Genomic DNA, 19,445 nt, shown 5'->3' on the forward strand with positions numbered 1-19,445 from the left:
AATGTGGAACAGAAAGCCAGGGAGAATGACCCAACTCCTTAGGCAAAGTGCTAAGAAATAGAGTTTGCACCTAACCGGTGTGACTCAGTGGATAGAGCAACGGCCTGCAGACTCAAGGTCCCGGGTTCGATTTTGATCAAGGGCATGCACCTTGGTTGTGGGCACATCCCCAGTAGGGGGTGTGCAGGAGGCAGCTGATCGATGTTTCTCTCTCTCACCGATGTTTCTAACTATCCCTCTCCCTCCTCTCTGTAAAAATTCAATAACAAACATATATTTTTAAAAACAAACAGAATTTGCAACAGGATGAGCCAGGTTATTCTCTTTAACAGATCTGAAGAGGCAACAGAGCAGAACTTGACAAGATTGTTGGCACTATTAGCATTCTGAAGCCCCTCCAATGAAATATACAGGCAGTGAAATGAAATATACAGGCAGTGAAATGAAATATACAGGCAGTGAAATGAAATATTCAGGCAGGCAAAGTGTCAGGGAAGTTGTATCCCTAGGAGATCATATCTCTACCCTCTCTAGGTGAACAGGGACAGGGACGGTGAACCAGCACAGTGATTCTGCCTCCACCAGCGAATCAGCGTCCCCTCTAGACTGCTGGAAATGTCCATGGTCAGGCCTCCCTCCAGAACTCCAGAGTCAGAAACTCTGGCGGTGCAAGTGCAGAGGAATCTGTGGTTCGAGTATAGGCAAAGACAGGGCAATAGTTAAAGCAGTGAAGACACTTCATTCAGCCACTACTGGGGAGGGGAAAAGCTGAGCCCCTTTCCCACTGGTGCAGGGGAGGGGGCATTAGAAGGAGGGAGAGGCCAAAACCGGTTTGGCTCAGTGGATAGGGCACGAGCCCAGGTTGTGGGCTCAATCCCCAGTGGGGGGCTTGCAGGAGGCAGCCTATCAATGATTCTCTCTCATCATTGATGTTTCTATCTCTTCCTTTCTCTCTGAAATCAATAAAATATATATATATTTAAAATTAAAATAAATTAAAATATATATATATTTAAAATAAAAAAATATATATTTAAAATTTCTTTATTGATTAGGGTATCACATATTTGTCCTCAACCCCCCATTCCAATCCCCCACCTCCCCCACTCACGCCCCCACCCCCCTTTTTGTCCTTGACCACTGGTTAGGCTCATATGTGTGCACACAAGTCCAATAAAAATATATATTTTAAACAATGGACTCCCAGTCACTTTTCTATGCCTGTGATTTAGGTCCTTTTTCCTACGCAGGTGGAAACGGTGCGTGCTCAGACCTGGTGGTTGATAGTAGTATGCCCCTCTTCTTTCCTGAAAGACAATGTTTATCCTGGTTAATTGACTTATTTCTCTGCAGATCTATTGGTGGCAGTTAGGTTTTAGAATCAAGAGTTACACTGAGCCGAGACCGGTTTGGCTCAATGGATAGAGCGTCGGCTTGGGGACTGAAAGGTCCCGGGTTCGATTCCAGTCAAGGGCATGTACATTGGTTGTGGGCACATCCCCGGTAGGGGGTGTGCAAGAGGCAGCTGGTCGATGCTTCTCTCTCATCGACGTTTCTAGCTCTCTATCTCTCTCCCTTCCTCTGTAAAAAATCAATAAAATATATATATTAAAAAAAGGGGGGGGGGGACAGTAGATGTCACAGAAGAGTGGTTAAAAGTGTGTGCGGGCCGAAACTGGTATGGCTCAGTGGATAGAGCGTCGGCCTGTAGACTGAAGGGTTCTGGGTTCAGCTCCGGGCAAGGGCATGTACCTTGGTTGCAGGCACATCCCCAGTAGGGGGTGTGCAGGAGGCAGTTGGTATATGTTTCTCATTGATGTTTTTGACTCTCTATCCTCTCTCTTCCTCTGTAAAAAATCAATAAAATATATTTTTTTAAAAGTGTGCATTTTTTAAAAAAATACATTTATATTGATTTCAGAGAGGAAGAAAGAGGGAGGTAAAGAGATAGAAACATCATCAATAAGAGAGAATCACGGATCAGCCACCTCCTGCTCGCCCCCTAGTGGGGGTCAATCCTGAGACCCAGGCATGTGCCCTTAACCAGAATCAAACCCGGGACACTTTATAATTTCCAATATACTATCCACTGAGCCAAACGGGGGCATGTGCATTTTTCTTTTCTTTTTTCTTTCTTTCTGTTTTTTTTTTTTTGTTTGTTTTTTTTTTTTTAGAATTTTATTGATTTCAGAGAGGGAAAAATAGAAACAACAATGATGAGAATCACTGATCGGCTGCCTCCTGCACGCCCCACACTAAGATAGACCCTGCAACCTGGGGCATGTGCCCTGACCTGGAATCAAACCGTGACCTCCTGGTTCATAGGTCGATGCTCGACCACTGAGCCATACCGGCTGGGCAAAAGTGTGTGCTTTGCATGATCTCATTCATATGTGGAATCGAATGAACAAAATAAACTGATGAACAAAATAGATCCAGAGACACAGAAGCATGGAACAGACTGCAGAATCTGAGGGAAGGTGGATCAGGGTGGGTGGGAAGAGATCAAGCAAAGAACTTGTATGCATATTTGCATAACCCATGGATACAGACAGTAGGAAGGTGAAGGCCCGGGGCAGGGATGGGGGCAGGCTAGAAGGGGTCAATGGGGGGAAAGGGGACATATGTAATACCTTCAATAAAGATATAATTTTTTTAAGTGTAAGCTTTGCTCAGCTGGCATGGCTCAGTGGTTGGGCATTGAGCTATGACCCAGGAGGTCAAGATTTGATTCCCAGTCAGAGTCCATGCCTGGGTTTTGGGCTCGATCCCCAGTGTGGGGTGTGCAGGAGGTAGCTGATGGATGATTCTCTCTCATAATCATGTTTCTAACTTTCTCTCCCTCTCCCTTCTTCTCTGAAATAAAAAAAATGTTTAAAAATTAAAAAAAAATATGTTTTATTGATTTTTTACAGAGAGGAAGAGAGAGGGATAGAGTTAGAAACATCGATGAGAATCGATCAGCTGCCTCTTGCACCACCTCTACTGGGGATGTGCCCGCGACCAACGTACATGCCCTTGACTGGAATCGAACCCGGGACCTTTCAGTCCGCAAGCCGATGCTCTCTATCCAGAGCCAAACTGGTCTTGGCTATATGTTTAAAATTTTTTTTTTAAGTTTGTGCTTTGGATGTAAGATCTGGGTTCCAATACTAGTTCAACCCCTTTAACATGTTACTGAACCTCTTGACCCCTTACTGGATCTGTGACATAGGGACTCATTAATTTATTTAACAGGAATAAAGCTAGGCACTGGAAGAAAAAGTAGTTTTCAAGACAGTCAAGGACCTTAGAAGGGATGTAATGATAGCTATCTCAGATTAGATGGTCCCTAAGCGGGTTGCCTCAGTGAGTAGAGCATTGGCCTGTGGACTGAAGGGTCCCAGGTTCGATTCCAGTCAAGGGCATGTACCTGAGTTGCGGGCACATCCCCAGTGGGGGGTGTGTAGGAGGCAGCTGATCAATGTTTCTCTGTCATCGCTGTTTCTAACTCTCTATTCCTCTCTGTAAAAAACCAATAAAATATGTTTTTTAAGTTGTGGGAGGGACATAGCCCAATGTACTTTTTTCTAAAGGTGGACCATAATCAGTCAATATGAAAAGAAATAAGTATGTGCAGAGGGCATATTTTGAATTTTCTTGTACTACATATACTACAGCTGAGATTATGAAACAAGTACGAGATAGAACTGTAAGATGTGCAAAAGAATACATACTAATCCTCTAATTTGATGAAATCCTACTGTAAATGTATTTGGATTATGGTACATGTAGTACATCTGACAGTACGGCTCGGGATTTTTCCCGTGAGCTTCACCATTTCCTAGCAGTCATTACCTTGGTGAATTCTTTAATCTCTGTGATTCTCCAGTTTTCTCGGAAAAGTGTAGTTAGTGATAGACCTAGTTTATAGGATTGTTTTATGAGTTAAAATATCAGATAAAAGCCTCCCTAGCATAGTAGGTGCTCAGTAAATCAGTGACTCTGACACTCAGCGCTGATTGACAATGTGGAAAAGAGGTCCGACTCAAAATTTGTTGGGGCTATAAATCGAGAGATAACACAGCTTGGTTGGTCTGATCAGCCAGTGTACTCTACAGGACTTGATTTTAAATATCTGCCGAATTAAATTTGGTAAGTGAAGAACTAGTTTAAGCCAGATGACTGCAGTGACTCCGACAGTATTTGAATAAGATGACATACTCATTTTAACACAGCCTTTATTTTCTGTTTGAAAACAAAATTTCCAGGAAACAAAATACAATGGTTGGGTACAAAGGAAATAAAAATCACAGTTTCAAATAACCAAAATAGACAATTGCTGAAAGGCAGATCACTTGGTTTACCAAAAAAAAAAAAAAAAAAAAAAAAAAAAAAAAAAAAAAAAAAAAAAAAAGTTAAGGTCAAGGATTAAAATGAAATTTAACAACATTCTATATGACGCTACATTCCCCAATTAAGAAAAGAGAGTTCAGCCCTGGCCGGTGTGGCTCAGTTGGTTGGAGCATTGTCCTGTACACTAACAGGTGGGAGGTTGGATTCCGGGTCAGGGCACATACCTCGGTTGCAGGTTCAATCCCCGGTTGGGGAGTGTACTGGAGGCAACCGATTGATGTTCCTCTCTCTCTCTCTCTCCCCCTTCCTCTCTCTTAAAGAAAATCAATGAAAAAAAAATTTCACATATACAACTAAATGTTAAATGTAGAGATGTGACTGAAAGTCTGTATGCTTCATAGTAAATTATGCATGAAAGTTTATTAGTTGCATAAACTTCCTGAGTGGCTCCCATGCTGATCTAGGTCTACATGCTTAATATTCATATCAAACAAAGCTTTAGGTGATTGAGCATGGCAGACCTTGAACAACTGCACTTTCTGATCAGTCACCATTTCTGCTGAAGGTATGTTCTGGACCACAAACCTCACTCTGAAATCTTAAAATGTAGTGAAAAAGGAAATGCAACTTAAAAAAAAAAATCCACAAACAAACAAACTGGAAGGATGGCAAGCACACAATTAGGAATTTATTTTACACTGGCACTTTTTTCTCTCAAGAGCCCAGTTTCTCTCTTCCCTTCTTGCTTGACGTTCAGCCTTTCGGACTTTTTAAAAAGGAACAGAAAACCTTCCAGAATGGGAGCCGGTGGTGTGTACACTCTGGTAGCGATCTCAGTTAAAAATAACTCCAGTGTAACCCAGTCACTATCCCAGGCCCCCTGCCTAAGTCGGCTGTCAAGTCTTGACCAATGTTCGTGTTCATCCTTCACATGTAAAACTATCTCCGGGGTGACCTGAAAGCATTTGGCTCCATTAAAGTTTCGTGCTAATTTCACTTCAAAGGATTTGAGCAAGTTTGACTGTCGCCATTTTATAGTCTGTTTTTTGTTTTGTTTTTTTTTGTTAAAATGTCAATCCCAGAAATTACATTTACCAAATCAATTAATTGTCTTTTCTATGCCCCTCCCCCTTCTGGTTCGTCGGGTGGGGAAACAGGTCGCCAATGAACAGAATGAAATGTGAACAGTCTATAGATGAAGAAACGCAATCCCAAACGGATGGCACGTATGCCTCGGGAATGGACCTGTGCACGGAGCCTGAAAGACAGTGTTTGTTACCATGACATATGCTGTTGTGTTGCACGCGGTGAACATGTGGAGCAGGGTCCAGGCGGCTTACAAACATTTGCTGTCTTTTTGGGAAAAAGGAATGCATCATCTTCATCACTTGGAAAAGACAGCAGAGAGAGTTGATGTCTCCAATAAACTTCAGCGATTGGACCAAGTTCTCACCAATTGCAATGTAAGTGAAAGCTTACAGCGTTTCTGGGTAACAAAACATCGCTGCAAATGATCTCGCAGATGCTAATATGCTGAGTGACAGGCCGCCGCTGGAGGACTTGTCAAGCTCTTTCTCTGTGGTAGTTAGTTAAACCAGTTTCACCATAGCCCTTTGGGAACACAGATAAGAAACGCATGTCTGATGAAAGACACAAAGCTACAGGCACTGAACTGTCTCATTGGGGTGCTTGCTTATCATTTGCTCCTTTGACAGCTAATTCCTACAACGAATTCTGATATTGCCACAAGCTGGATTTCTTTATCTGCCCCCCCCCCCCCACACAACCCCCAAAGCTTATTTCAGAGATGCGTGTGGCTCTCGCCACTTAAACACAGATCGGTGGCATCACAAACTCAGAGTTAATGCTGGGACAAAGAGGCAGGCTAGGTTAGTAACCTGAAAGAATACTGAGAATCAAGGCAAAAAAAAAAAAAAAAAAAAAAAAAAGCAAGTTTCACAGGCAGTATTTACTCGTGCACCCCCAAACAGCACTGAAAACGAGGTAGATTAACAAAAGCAACTGGGCTGGAATTAAACCTGGGGTTCTCAAATGATACATCCCATCATACTCTCCACTCAAAACACTCGACGCTCAGTCTCAACATCGCAGCGGGGAAAGTGCCTTTTAAACTTCCACAGATAATTTTGCTGTCAAACCATGAGAATTCATGCTCGCTATAAAACTGGCAAGAAGGGGATGAGAAACAGGATGGAGATTGGTTATATTACAGCAAATTACCTTAAACAGAGCTTCAAGACTGCTACAGATGTACAGAGGGTAATTTTCCATTAGATTTACACCAATACTGGTTTCATGTTCTGAAGATGTTACGCCTGACTTCACACACATAGCAGCAGGTAATTCACGAAGAGATGCTCACGTTAGCACGTGTGGAGGTACAGTACTATTCGTCAGAGAAGTAAACATGGCGGCTGGACAGACAGACTACCTCCCAACAGACGTCACAAGCCGATGACATAACACAACCCTTTTCTCCTCCACGAGAAGGAAAAGGAAGGGGACGGTTTGTTTTTGGGAAGTGGGTAGAAGGCCCTTGTGATACATACAGTAGGCTCTTGGTTAAGAAAGAAGGGAGCTTCTGAGCTTTACCTCAAGAATGAACTATTTCTGGGTTGGAAAAGTACCTCAGCAAGGATGCAAACAGCACTATCATGTGATTTAGCAAAAAGTTAGGAAATAATGCAAAACCCCTCCATATAAAACTAGCCAATATGTACAGTCAAAGTGACTCTAAGCTGGATCAAACATTTAAGTAATGGGAAAAAATAAATAAAAAAACCCCACAGTGACGCGAATAACACTGTTTTCTTCATTTCTGCACAAAGTCACTGTTTTTTTTTTTTTTAAAACTTGCACACACGTTACATATACACAATGTATACATAACATATATGTGAACCCAACCACTGCAGTCAGCATGGACGCGGCAGTACACTAGTCACCATCTTCAAACTTTAGAAGACTACTTTTCTTTCCAGCAAAAAATCTGAAAAGATCCTAAACACTACAAGGCACTGCAAAAGTCTGCAGGCAAACAAATGATGAATCGGACATGAAACAGAGGTGGCGGCCGAAGGTGGGGCATGTGATTTAGAGCAGCCATTCACCGGGGTAATTGTGCATGTCCACGGAGCTTTTCCATCTTGGGGTAGGTACACTGTTGAAAAGGGTTGTGGCTGGAGCCCTGGCTGGTGTGGCTCAGTGGTTGGACCGTTGTCCTGGACACTGCGAGGTGGCAGATTCGAGTCTGGATCAGGGCATGTACCCGGGTTCCATCTGCAGTCAGGGAGCATACAGGAGGCAGCCCATAGATGTCTCTCCCACTCTCTCTTCCTCCAAAAATTAAAAAGTAAAAAAAAAAAAAAAAAAAAAAAAAAAAAAGATTTTGACTAGAGGAGAAGGGACCTTAAAACCAGTATTTTCACTTTCTGGGTCAGCGGTCGCTAACCGGAGGTCTGAAAGCTTGGCGACCGCTGTTCTAGGTTCTAAGTCTCAGTGTAATCGCACAAATCCAAATCTTCTAATGCAACACGAGCGGTGTGAAAGAATTCCAGATTTCAGGCACGTTGTTTTTATAGAGGTGGTGAACACTGTGGTGCAAGCATTTGCATCCCACTACCGTCCTACAATCACTTCAACTCGCAGAGCAATACTGCATGAGGAATTTGAAGAATGCGTCCCTAAGATTAAGATTTAGGAAGACTCATCCAAACTAGCATGTTATAGGCAAGGAAACGTTGGCTCTTACCAACAGCAATTCTCACAATGCTCCCCTCCCTGCCCGTGACAGAATCTTCACCATGGCGAGGGCGATCCTCGGGGAGGCGGTATAAGACAGAGATCTTTTTAGAAGGGGCACTGAATGTGACAAAGTAAACGGTGCAAAAAAAACAAAACAAAACACAAAACAAAAAACCAAAACTACACCCATTAACTTTGCTTCATTACCTGGCAGACTCATGGGCTAAGGTTTGCAGTGGGATATGGAAGAAGATCTATCTATTCACGGAAATAGTGGGTGAGAATTTGGAATGTTTCCCGGCAGGCCGAACTTGTTCTGAAGGTAAACGTGCACTAGGAACCACCTTGAACTTGGCAAGGGTGAAAGGTATTTTCAACGTGTCTATGTGGCGGTCGGTAAATATCGTTTACGGATTTGCCCCGGGTTTCATTAGGTAACTGTGCCCGGCCTTTTCAGATGATGACAGTGAACCTTCGAGAACCAAAAGTGTATGTTTTGACATGCCTTCCCTCCTCCTCCGACTGGATAAACCCAGTAAAGTGCAACTTGACAGTGACCTCTCGCAGATTCTAAAGAGGTTGCGAAAATAATCTAAGCTCTAAAACACAACAGGCTACAGAGACTCACTAGAAATTATAACAACTAAAAAAAAGGCAATAAAAAAAAAGCTAAGGGCAATTAAATAGTATACTTCAAGGGCCTACTAGTTCACTGCAGGACAGCGGACACCCCACATCTCTCAGAACCCTGAAAAGCCAGTGTTTCGCGTGTAAGTCTTGAAACCCACAAAACCTACGGTGTCAAGTACATTTCACTTCCGAAGAACGGGTCAGAGAGGTGTGACTTGAATCCCCTTGGCTGGGAAGAGATTCAGATCAGCTGCACTATATCCCTGGTGAAAGAATGCAAGCCAAACCCATGCCTCTCAGATGCTCAAAAACAACGCGGTGTGCACGTGAGAAACAAGGAGACAGCTGCTTTGAATTACTATGGGAATCCTAAAACAGCTACATTATCTGCAGAATCAAGGAACTGTTACAGTTCTGTTTTCATCCTTTCTCTCCGCCTCACCTAGAACAAGGCTTCGCTCCAGCGAGCTGTGAAGACGGGAAGAAAAATCACATTAAAAAGGGCTCGTGTTCTACATGAGTCGACCAGAGGGATCCTAAGTTTATACACCAAAACATGTCCTGCAGCACTACCCTGCCTCCTGGGAGCGGTAAACCTAAGACAGACGTGTGAAGGATCCCACAGGACTGCGGCTGCCGGAGGATCTCACTTTGTCCACGTTGGGGGGGGGGGGGGAAGATAGCGATTTAAATAGTTTCTATACATCTTAAAGAAAAGGATCATCCAGCTGCGGGTGGCAGCAGTAAAAAAACGGAGGCTTCTCAGCAATTCATGGCGAGTGTCCTGGAAATGGTGACGCTCGAGGCGAGCTCCTTTAAAGCATTCTGAACAGTATTTTTAAAAAATCAAGTATCAAAGAGGATAGGATTTGAAGTGAAAAAACATCTCTCTGCGCAGTGTTCTATGTACAGACTGCACAGTCCTACAGGACGACGAGCTGTATCAAAGACTACATCGGAGCCCCCCGAGAAATACAGTGGAAAGTAAACTCAAATGAGGAGATGGCAGAACCCAAGGAGAAGAAGTTTTATAGCGTAGGGGGCCCGGGAACAATTCGGAAGAAAAGCTCCCCTTTCTTCGCTCGGCGTTTGCTCTGATTCATTTGGGGCCGGGAGGGTTCGTGGAGGGGTTCTGCAGCGAGGACGATGGAAACATGGGCAAGTTGATTGCTGGCGGGAACGGCGGCCCTGGCGGGGCAGGGAGGACCACGGGCTGTGGAACTGGTCCTGGTCCGGGGATTCCTACCCACTGGACCGGGTACCCGGGCGCCCCCACGGCATTGTACTGACACACATGGGGCATTCCGTACGCTGGCAATGGCCCTGGGTACGCAGAGAGTGGGAGGCCTTGGGGTGAGGAGGTCGGGACAGCCGCCCGGATTTGGGGCAGAGAGGAGATCCATGTTGGCGTGAAGCTCAGAGTAGATGGAGTAGTCTAACGAAAACAAAAAGGAAAACAAAAGATCAGTTTATTTGGCAGATGCGTTTGGCCACCGTTTTTACAGCACCGTTCTGTGTGCTGAGCACAGTTACGTGCCTTTTCCATTTCATCTTCATAACTGCCCTGCGAGGCAGGCATTTGCAGATGTGGAAAAAGCAGCTCAAAATTGCTAACAGCTGACACGCTGAGCACATTCCTAGTGAGCTGAGGGTTCGAACAATGTTCCAGGTAACTGAGGGCCTGCGGAATCTCTGTTGGGTTTAGTGTCTCCTGTCCTCATGCTGGCATTCCTCTTCTCTTTTTATTTCCTCCTGCCACTCCTGGGCATTCTCCTACTCAGCACCACACACGACAGCCCATCTTACTGTATTACATGATTCTTTGAGGACAGAGGAGCATGATTCGGTATGGCATGGGGGAAAGAGCCTGGGATACAGTAGGTGCTCAATAAGTGTCATCTCCCTACCCCGTTTCCACTCACTGTCTTTAAATTTCTGTTCTATTTTTGGAAATATAAACTCAAGACAATTATGCTTTTGGCAGTATTGAGGAAATATATTCCTGTCTGATTCTTTTTATCATATTGTATTGTGATTAAGCCTATGTATCAATATAAAGATTACTGAAATCTTATGCACATGGGACTAGTAAGTCTAATGGAAGTGAATAATTCTCACCGAAACTGGTTTGGCTCAATGGATAGAGCGTCGGCCTGCGGACTGAAAGGGTTCGATTCCGGTCAAGGGCATGTACCTTGGTTGCGGGTACATCCCCAGTAGGGGGTGTGCAAGAGGCAGCTGATCGATGACTCTCTCTCATCGATGTTTCTAACTCTCTATCCCTCTCTCTCCCTCTCTGTAAAAAAAAATCAATAAAATATATATTTTTTAAAAATTCTCAAAGGCGCCAAAACCGGTTTGGCTCAGTGGTAGAGCGTCGGTCTGCGGACTGAAAGGTCCCGGGTTCGATTCCGGTCAAGGGCATGTACATTGGTTGCGGGCACATCCCCAGTGCGGGGGGTGCAGGAGGCAGCTGATCGATGTTTCTCTCTCATTGACGTTTCTAGCTCTCTATCTCTCTCCCTTCCTCCTCTCTGTAAAATATCAATAAAATATATTTTTTTTAAAAAAAGAAAAAAAGAAATAGGCTATTTCTGAAAAAAAAAAAAAAATTCTCAAAGGAGAGATTAGTATCAGTCCCAAATGCTTAGTTCTTCTAAAATGAATGGTTAAGCTAAAACCATTTCAACTAAACTGAAAGTTTCAAGCTAAAGTTAGGGTCAAGTTTTTGAGCTTGACTTAAGAATAAATGACAATATCTCTTGAGGTGAAAAAACCCTCACACATGTGCTTAAGTTTCAGCAATCCCTTCTTCATAGTGTTTTTGTTCTGTTAAAGTAAAACTGAATTTAACACTTCTGATTCAAAAGAGCACATACAGTATGACTGCATTTTTTAAACATACGGTACACTAGAGGCCCAGTGCACAAAATTCATGCACTGGTAGGGTCTCTACGGCTGCTGGTTGGGGCCTCCCTTCCTTCCCCAAGCCGGCTCCACCCCCTGGTCAAATTCCTGGACAAGTCCAGGTCAACAATTTGCATACTACACTGTTATTATATAGGATTTCCATGTATCCATATACAGACATAGAAAGATACCTGAAATGGTGTTTATCTAAAGCTAGTGACAATTATACCTGGGTGGTGGGATTTGAAGGCAGTATTTTAAATTTTGTACTTTTCCACATTGATTAAATTATATAACAAGCATTTTATAAACAATAATGTGACTTTTATTTTTAAAGGATTGAACTGGATATTTCAAAAGCATCTCAGGCCCTGGCTGGTATTGCTCAATGGTTAGTGTTGGCCTGAGCACCAAAGGGTCACAGGTTGGATTCCCGATCAAGGGGACATAGCTGGGTTGTAGATTCGATCCCTGGCCCCAGTTAGGGCCCATGCGGAGGCAATTGATGGATATGTGTGTCTCACATCAATGTTTCTCTCTCTTCCCCATCCCTTCCATTCTCTATGTATCAAACATGTGCCCTGACCAGAACCCCTAGGTGAACAGGATGACCCTCAAACCACTGAGCAACACCAGCCTGGGTTTTAATTCTTATAAGTAAAGAGAATTAGGTATAAACAACTTACTTCAAGTACTTTGTTCCAGTTTTCAGTCTCTAATTTGTGTTGACTCTGTTTAAGTTGGTTTAAACTTGGCTTGATAAGAGAATTTCCAACCGTTTCCTTTGTCCAGTCATCTACCAATTTGTGTAAATCATCCGTGAACATCCCTTTTTTACTCGCTGGAGATTGCTGGCTCGATGCTGTACTACTCTCCACACCCAGTGGGTCTATAAGGAAAACCAGGAAGACCATGAAAAGGAATTAGAACTGATACTCTTATTTGAACACCAATGCAATTGACGGAGTAAGTTTATCTGGGGCAGTTCTGGCTTAAAGCTGTTGTCCTGAAGTAATTACTAGCCATACTCCTTTCGTTCTCAAACGTTTCCTCTTGTCTGGATCGCAAATTATATGTTCACCTTAGGTATGAATCAAGTATAATAAACAGTAGTATCGCTTAAAAAATTAGCATCAACCCTAATCCTCAGAGAGATACTTAGAAGAGTTAAAAAACAATCACAGCCGAAACCGGTTTGGCTCAGGAAAACCTCCCTATCTTTTAAAAAAAAAAAAAGTATTTTTATTGATTTCAGAGAGTAAGGGAGAGAGAGAGATAGAAACATCAATGATGAGAATCATTGATCAGTTGCCTCCTGCACCCCCCCTTCCCCCACTGAGGGAAAATCTCCCTGTTTTTTAAAAAAAATATTTTATTGATTTTTTACAGAGAGGAAGGGAGAGAGATAGAGAGCTAGAAACGTCAATGAGAGAGAAACATCGACCAGCTGCCTCCTGCACACCCCCTACCGGGGATGTGCCTGCAACCAAGGTACATGTCCTTGACCGGAATCGAACCCGGGACCTTTCAGTCCACAGACCGACGCTCTACCAGTGAGCCAAACCGGTTTCGGCAAAAATCTCCCTGTTTTAAAGTTCATTGAGCCCTGGTTTGTTTGGCTCAGTAGATACAGCATTGGCCCGCAAACTGGAGGGTCCTAGGTTCGATTCTGATCAAGGGCATGTACTTTGGTTGCAGGCCTGTTCTCATGCTACAATGTGCGGGAGGCAACTAATCCATGTTCCTCTTCCATATCGATGTTTCTCTCTCTCTCCGTCTCTCCCCATCCCGTCCACTCTCTCTGAAAACCAATGGAAAAATATACTTGGGTGAGGATTAGCAAAAAATAAAATAAAATAAAATAAAATCCGCTAATAAACACCCTTAATTCCATCTACACCCTCAATTCCACTTTGCCAACTTTTTTATTAGTTAAAAAGAGACTGACCTTTAAAAAAAAAAAGTACACCCCTAGCTTGTTTTTCTCGGTGGGTAGAGTGTTGGCCCTCTAACCTAAGGGTCATGGGTCTGATTGCAGTCAAGGGTACTTACCTCGGTTGCGGGCTGCATCCCCAGCCCTGGGCCGGGAGGGAGCTGGAGACAACCAATCTATGCGCCTCTCATGTTCATGTTCCTCGTTTTCTTTTTCCCTTTCTTCCAGGCTCTCTAAAAACCAATGGGAAAAATGCCAAGTGAGGATTAACAAGAACAAGTACATTTTCTAATATTCTCATAAATAATAAAGATCTTGTATCATATAGAACATGACTATATTTTTAAGATTATCTTTGTTGGCAACAAACAACAAACTAAATGTAGACCAGCAGTTCCCATTAATTGCTAAAATTTCAAAAAGTACTTGGGGCCGAAACCGGTTTGGCTCAATGGATAGAGCGTCGGTCTGCGGACTGAAAGGTCCTGGGTTCGATTCCGGTCAAGGGCATGTACCTTGGTTGCGGGCACATCCCCAGTAGGGGGTGTGCAAGAGGCAGCTGGCTGATGTTTCTCTCTCATCAATATTTCTAACTCTCTATCCCTCTTCCTTCCTCTCTGTAAAAAAAATCAATAAAATATATTAAAAATAAATAAATAAAAAATAAAAAGTACTTGGGGACTGAAATTGAGACTTCAGGTATTTATTTTCCAAATAAAAACATGAAATACATTCATCTGCTCTCCCAAATCTCTCATTTATCCTCATCATTATTTCATAAAAGAACACTGAACACATTGCCGAAACCGGTTTGGCTCAGTGGTAGAGCGTCGGCCTGCAGACTGAGGGGTCCCAGGTTCGATTCCGGTCAGGGGCATGTACATTGGTTGCGGGCACATCCCCGGTGGGGGGTGTGCAAGAGGCAGCTGGTTGATGATTCTCTCTCATCAACGTTTCTGGCTCTCTATCCCTCTCCTTCCTCTCTATAAAAAAATCAATAAAATATATTAAAAAAAAAAGAACACTGAACACCAAGAAAAGTAGAAAAGAATCTCAGAATGTGCACATTTTCAAATTATCTTAGCTGAATAAAAAATACATGGTCATTATTTTTCTCATTTTGCTGATCATTGGCCCAGTTTTGAAAAACCACTTTTGGAGTCGGTGTACCTGGGGCAGCTGAATCACTGTCCACCTGGGTCAAGGACTGGGGGCGGCTTCGAAGTTTGCTTCTGAGCGATCTTGGCCGGCGCAGTGGGGATGCGGACGGCAGAGGAACCTCAGTTGGCTGGGGTTTGCTATCTCTGATTGCCTGGAGGCGATCATAGAGCTCCTGCAGCTCCTTATTCTGCTGGGTTTGGAGCGTTATCACCTCCCGAATGTGTCTACATGAAAATGAGGCAGAGAGCGTTGAATGGTGCTGGTTCCTACGGAGGAGCTAAAAAATGTCACACCAGTACAAGTGAAGTTTAACAAGGAATTTAGATTAAGAATGTGGATATAGCCCTAGCTGGTGTGGCTCAGTGGATAGAGCGTTGGTCTGTGGACACAAGGGTCCCAGGATTGATTCCAGTCAAGGGCATGTACCTTGGTTGATGGCACATCCCCAGTGGGGGGGGGGGGTGCAGGAGGCAGCTCATTGATGTTTCTCTCTCATCCATGCTTCTGACTCTCTCTCCCTCTTCCTTCCTCTCTGTAAAAAATCAGTAAAATATATATTTTTAAAAAGAATGTGGATATACAGAATGTTTTCACAATTTTAAAATGGGAAATGTCTTCTTAAGTATACCATTAAACTAATCAGACATAAAGAAGAAAGGACAACAAACTGACAGGAATAAATTTCTAAAACTTCAAGATAGTGAAAAACAGCAAAACAAAGTTTGAAAGTCACAGAGCATTGATAATATCAATTTTTTCTTTATTATACGATGCAGGTATAAACAAGAAAAAAAAGTTTCTGCATTATATAGAAAAGATTAATATTTAGAATATGTAAATAATTCCTAAAAATCAGTAAGAAAAAAAAGAAACTATCTTTTAGAAAAGCGGGAACGAATATGAAAAGGTGAGTCCAAAGAAAAATAAATACAAGTAACCAATAAATGAGATGATGCACATCCTCACTTTTAGTTAAGATAATACAATTTTTAAAAAATGAATTCATCTGGAATAAAACTAAAAGGATCAATAATGTCCAGCCCAATGTTGTTAAGAAGTGGTAAAATAGGCACTTTCATATACTTTGGTTTGCTGCGTAAAACGGTATAGCCACATTTGATAATAGCAATATCTATGGAATTTAAAATGGACATATCTTTTAACCCAGCAATTCTACTTTTAGGTATTGATCCTACAAAAACACTTGCATAACTGTATAACAAATAAGGATGTTCACTTCAAGCAAAACACGGGATAAAACGGAAATGTCCATTAAGGAGAGATTCAATAAACTTTCAATGGTGACAAGCTATTTCAGTGTATGGAATACAGATTATTTGTGCAAACATGAATATACATAGGTGACAGAGTTAAGTGAAAATTGCAGCATGTGTATCATATAACACTTGTCAAAAGCAAAAACTATGTATTTGTAAATGAAACAGGTCGCAGTGGTTGAGAAATTATATTAGGGCGTGAGATATAGGAGATGGATTTTTGTAATTTCCTAAGTGATATGAGCAATGGGAGAATCGTTCGTTGTATATTTGGTCTTGTATCTTCAAATAGTTCCAGAATTATAAAGGTGGTGTCTAGGTCAATCTAGTGGCTTGTGTAAAATTCCCAGGGGAACCAGCTGAGTGATGACAGGATGAGGATTTTCAGCTCTTCCCCCCAACCTCTGATGAGGGGTGCGGCTGGGGATTAAATTAATCACCAATGGTTAATGATTTACTCAATCACACCGCTCTCGATGAAGATTCCATAAAAATTTCTGTATTAAAGGTCCGGAGAGTTTCCAGGTTGGTCGGAGTGGCACTCATGAGCGTGCATGGAAGTTCCGTGTTCCTTCCCCCAGACCTTGCCATTTGGCTGTTCTTGAGTTGCATCCTTTGGAGGGAATCTCCAGCTTAGAACAGGCTAGTCAGAAGCATAGGTAATACCACCTGGACTTGTGATTGGCATGGGGGGGGGCAGTCATGTAGGACTGAGTTCATAACCACTGGGATCTGATGCTGTCTTTGTAGATTTCAATCATAAAAAAAGTTTTCAACCATTACAATGTCATCAGTCCTGGCGGCTGGTGTGGCTCACTGGTTGAGCGTCGACCTATGAACCAGGAATTCATGGTTCAATTCCTAGTCAGGGCACATGCCCGGATTGTGGGCTCAGTCCCCAGTGTGGGGCATGCAGGAAGCAGATCAATGTCCCACTCTCACACTGATGTACATACATACATACATACAGATAGATAGATATAGATATATTTAAAATGCCAACAGTCCTAAATTAGTTAGCATCCTAACAGTTCTATAAAACCCAGGGCACCCTGGCTGGTTTGGCCCAGTGGATACAGTGTCAGCCTGCGACTGAAGGGTACCGGTGTGATTTCAGTCAGGGCACGTGCCTGGGTTGTGGGCTCAATCCCCCGTTGGGGGTGTGCAGGAGGCAGCTGATCTAGGATTCATCAATGATGCTGCTATCTCTTTCTCCCGCTCCCTTCCTTCCTCTCTGAAGTCAATAAAAAAAAAATATTTTTAAACAAACACACGCACCAAAGCTAAACCCAGGGCAACTAGCTAGGTGACAAAAGAGAAACAGTTCTTACTTTTCTCGTAATTTCTGAAGCTCCACCTTCAAGTCCTCGTCCTCCAGTTCGGACTCATTGTCGCTGCTCATCGGGGAAGAGGGTGAGTAGAAGAGCGAGCTCCCGGCCTGAGCACGGGCTTTTCCTTCCCGTAGGCACTGATCGCTGCTCCCCGGATTACTGCCCGCCGGGGAGTGCCCTCTGCCAGGAGGGGCGGCTGCCAATCCGGCGGCAGAGCACCGCTGTTTCTCAGCAGCGGGCCTCTCCCGCCCTTTGGGCCGCAGTTGGGAGCCAGACTGCATGCTACTTCCCGTGGCCGAGCTTCCTTCCTGTTCCTTCTCCGATGAACTGTCTCCCGGTTTGGGGACTGGTTTACCCTTCTGGAAGGTTCCATGACGAGCTTCCAGGCTCTGCGGAGAGAATGCAGTCTCGGGACTGCGCGTGGCGGGCTCTACGCCTACTACCTGCACCCTGGCTGTGGCAGCGAAGGCCGGGGCTTCCCCGCTGGAATGGCTTGGCTTGTCGCTGAAGGCTGGGCGGTGTCTGCCTCCAGTGCCTGCCGCTTTCTCCGACTGAGGGACTGTGATCACCTGAGGCACAAAAAGGCAAGAGTGGCTAAAGAGCAAACACACAGAGGAATTCGGGATCAACATGTGGCACAGACAAGCGGCGGCTCTGCTTGTGATGTGCACATTGACAGGACCAAGCTTTAACACCCCATGCAGCTCCCCATATTGGGAGTCTTTCTATTTAATTTTGTTATTTGTTGATTTTAAAGAGACAAAGGGGGGTAGGAGAGATGGAAGGAAGGAGAGGGGGGGAGGGAGGGAGGGAGAGTGAGAGAAACATTGTTCCAATTATTCATGCATTCATTGGAGAGAGAGAGAGAGAGAGAGAGAGAGAGAGAGAGAGAGAGAGAGAGAGAGAGAGACATTGTTCCACTTATTCATGCATTCATTGGTTGAGAGAGAGAGAGACGGAGAGGGAGAGAGAGAGAGAGGGAGAAAGAGAGAGAGAGAGAGAGAGAGAGAGAGGGAGAGAGACATTGTTCCACTTATTCATGCATTCATTGGTAGAGAGAGAGAGAGAGAGAGAGAGAGAGAGAGACATTGTTCCACTTATTCATGCATTCATTGGTAGAGAGAGAGAGAGAGAGAGACAGAGAGAGAGAGAGAGAGAGAGAGAGAGAGGGAGAGAGAGAGAGAGAGAGAGAGAGAGAGAGAGAGAGAGAGACATTGTTCCACTTATTCATGCATTCATTGGTTGACTCTTGTGTGTGCTCTGACAGGGGATTGACCCTACAACCTCGGCGTATGGGAACGAGGCTCTAACCAACTGAGCTACCTACCCACCAGGGCTTCAAAAACCTTCGATTGGTCCCCTTGGGTTAAGAGCCTTGGCGTTGATTGCTCAAATACAATTCCACAATTAAAAAAAAGTCCATAATTAAAGATGCCAAGATACTAAAAGACATGAAATGGGATTTATAAAAACAGGTGACCCAGCCTCCCACTGCTACAGAAGAACGGAGAAGAACCAAGCCACGCTTGGAGAGATGGAGTTACCTTCATTATTATTATCACGCGAGGGCCCAGAGAAAAATGTCTCTAGAATTCTGGGTGAAGTCACACAGGAAGTTTCCTGTATTTATACCTTTTTACCCTCTCTCTCTCCCAAATATGGGGTTTCCGGTCCCTTTTGCAAGTTCTTAAAGAGCCCCTATATGTTGGGGCCTTGAGACCTCAACCAAAGGCTTGGCCTGGTGCCAGCACTGATAACGTCATCCGGGGAAGGTTTAATGGCCTCTCTGAAATGGGAGCAGTCTTATTTTCCTTATTATTTAAGCAAGCAAGCATTTACCAAAGCCAAAATAGCAGGGTTAGAATTTCAAACAGCAGTTTTTATATAAAATGAATGCTTCCTCACCACAAAATAATGATCCCTTGCTGTGTTCTCTTCCAGCTACTAAAATCCATTTCCTCTTTTTTCTTGTAAGGATGCCATTCATTCACTCATTCATTTTCCATCACTATTTATCCCCCCTATATTAATCCCCATTGCTTTAGACACCTTTACTGAATGGCTTCAAAAGGTGAAGGGATGCAAATTAAATATGACAATGAT

At 43.6% G+C, this 19,445-nt stretch overlaps 1 protein-coding gene across 1 annotated transcript in view; it reads right to left on the bottom strand.

Moving 5' to 3' along the window:
• Positions 1-5,003: 5,003 nt before the first annotated feature.
• WNK3 (WNK lysine deficient protein kinase 3) overlaps positions 5,004-19,445 on the bottom strand; it is a 114,159-nt gene continuing 99,717 nt past the window's right edge. Inside the window, exons 19-23 of the mRNA XM_084870997.1 lie at positions 17,343-17,911; positions 14,744-14,958; positions 13,693-13,806; positions 12,327-12,529; positions 5,004-10,165 (exon numbers count right to left, since the gene is read on the bottom strand). Of these exons, the coding sequence (XP_084727123.1) occupies positions 9,830-10,165; positions 12,327-12,529; positions 13,693-13,806; positions 14,744-14,958; positions 17,343-17,911 (1,437 nt within the window). The 3' untranslated portion in view covers positions 5,004-9,829. The remainder of the gene's footprint in view (positions 10,166-12,326; positions 12,530-13,692; positions 13,807-14,743; positions 14,959-17,342; positions 17,912-19,445) is intronic.

This window comes from Pipistrellus hanaki (genome assembly GCF_964339955.1).
Source record: "Pipistrellus hanaki genome assembly, chromosome: X".
NCBI classification, from domain to species: Eukaryota; Metazoa; Chordata; class Mammalia; order Chiroptera; family Vespertilionidae; genus Pipistrellus; species Pipistrellus hanaki.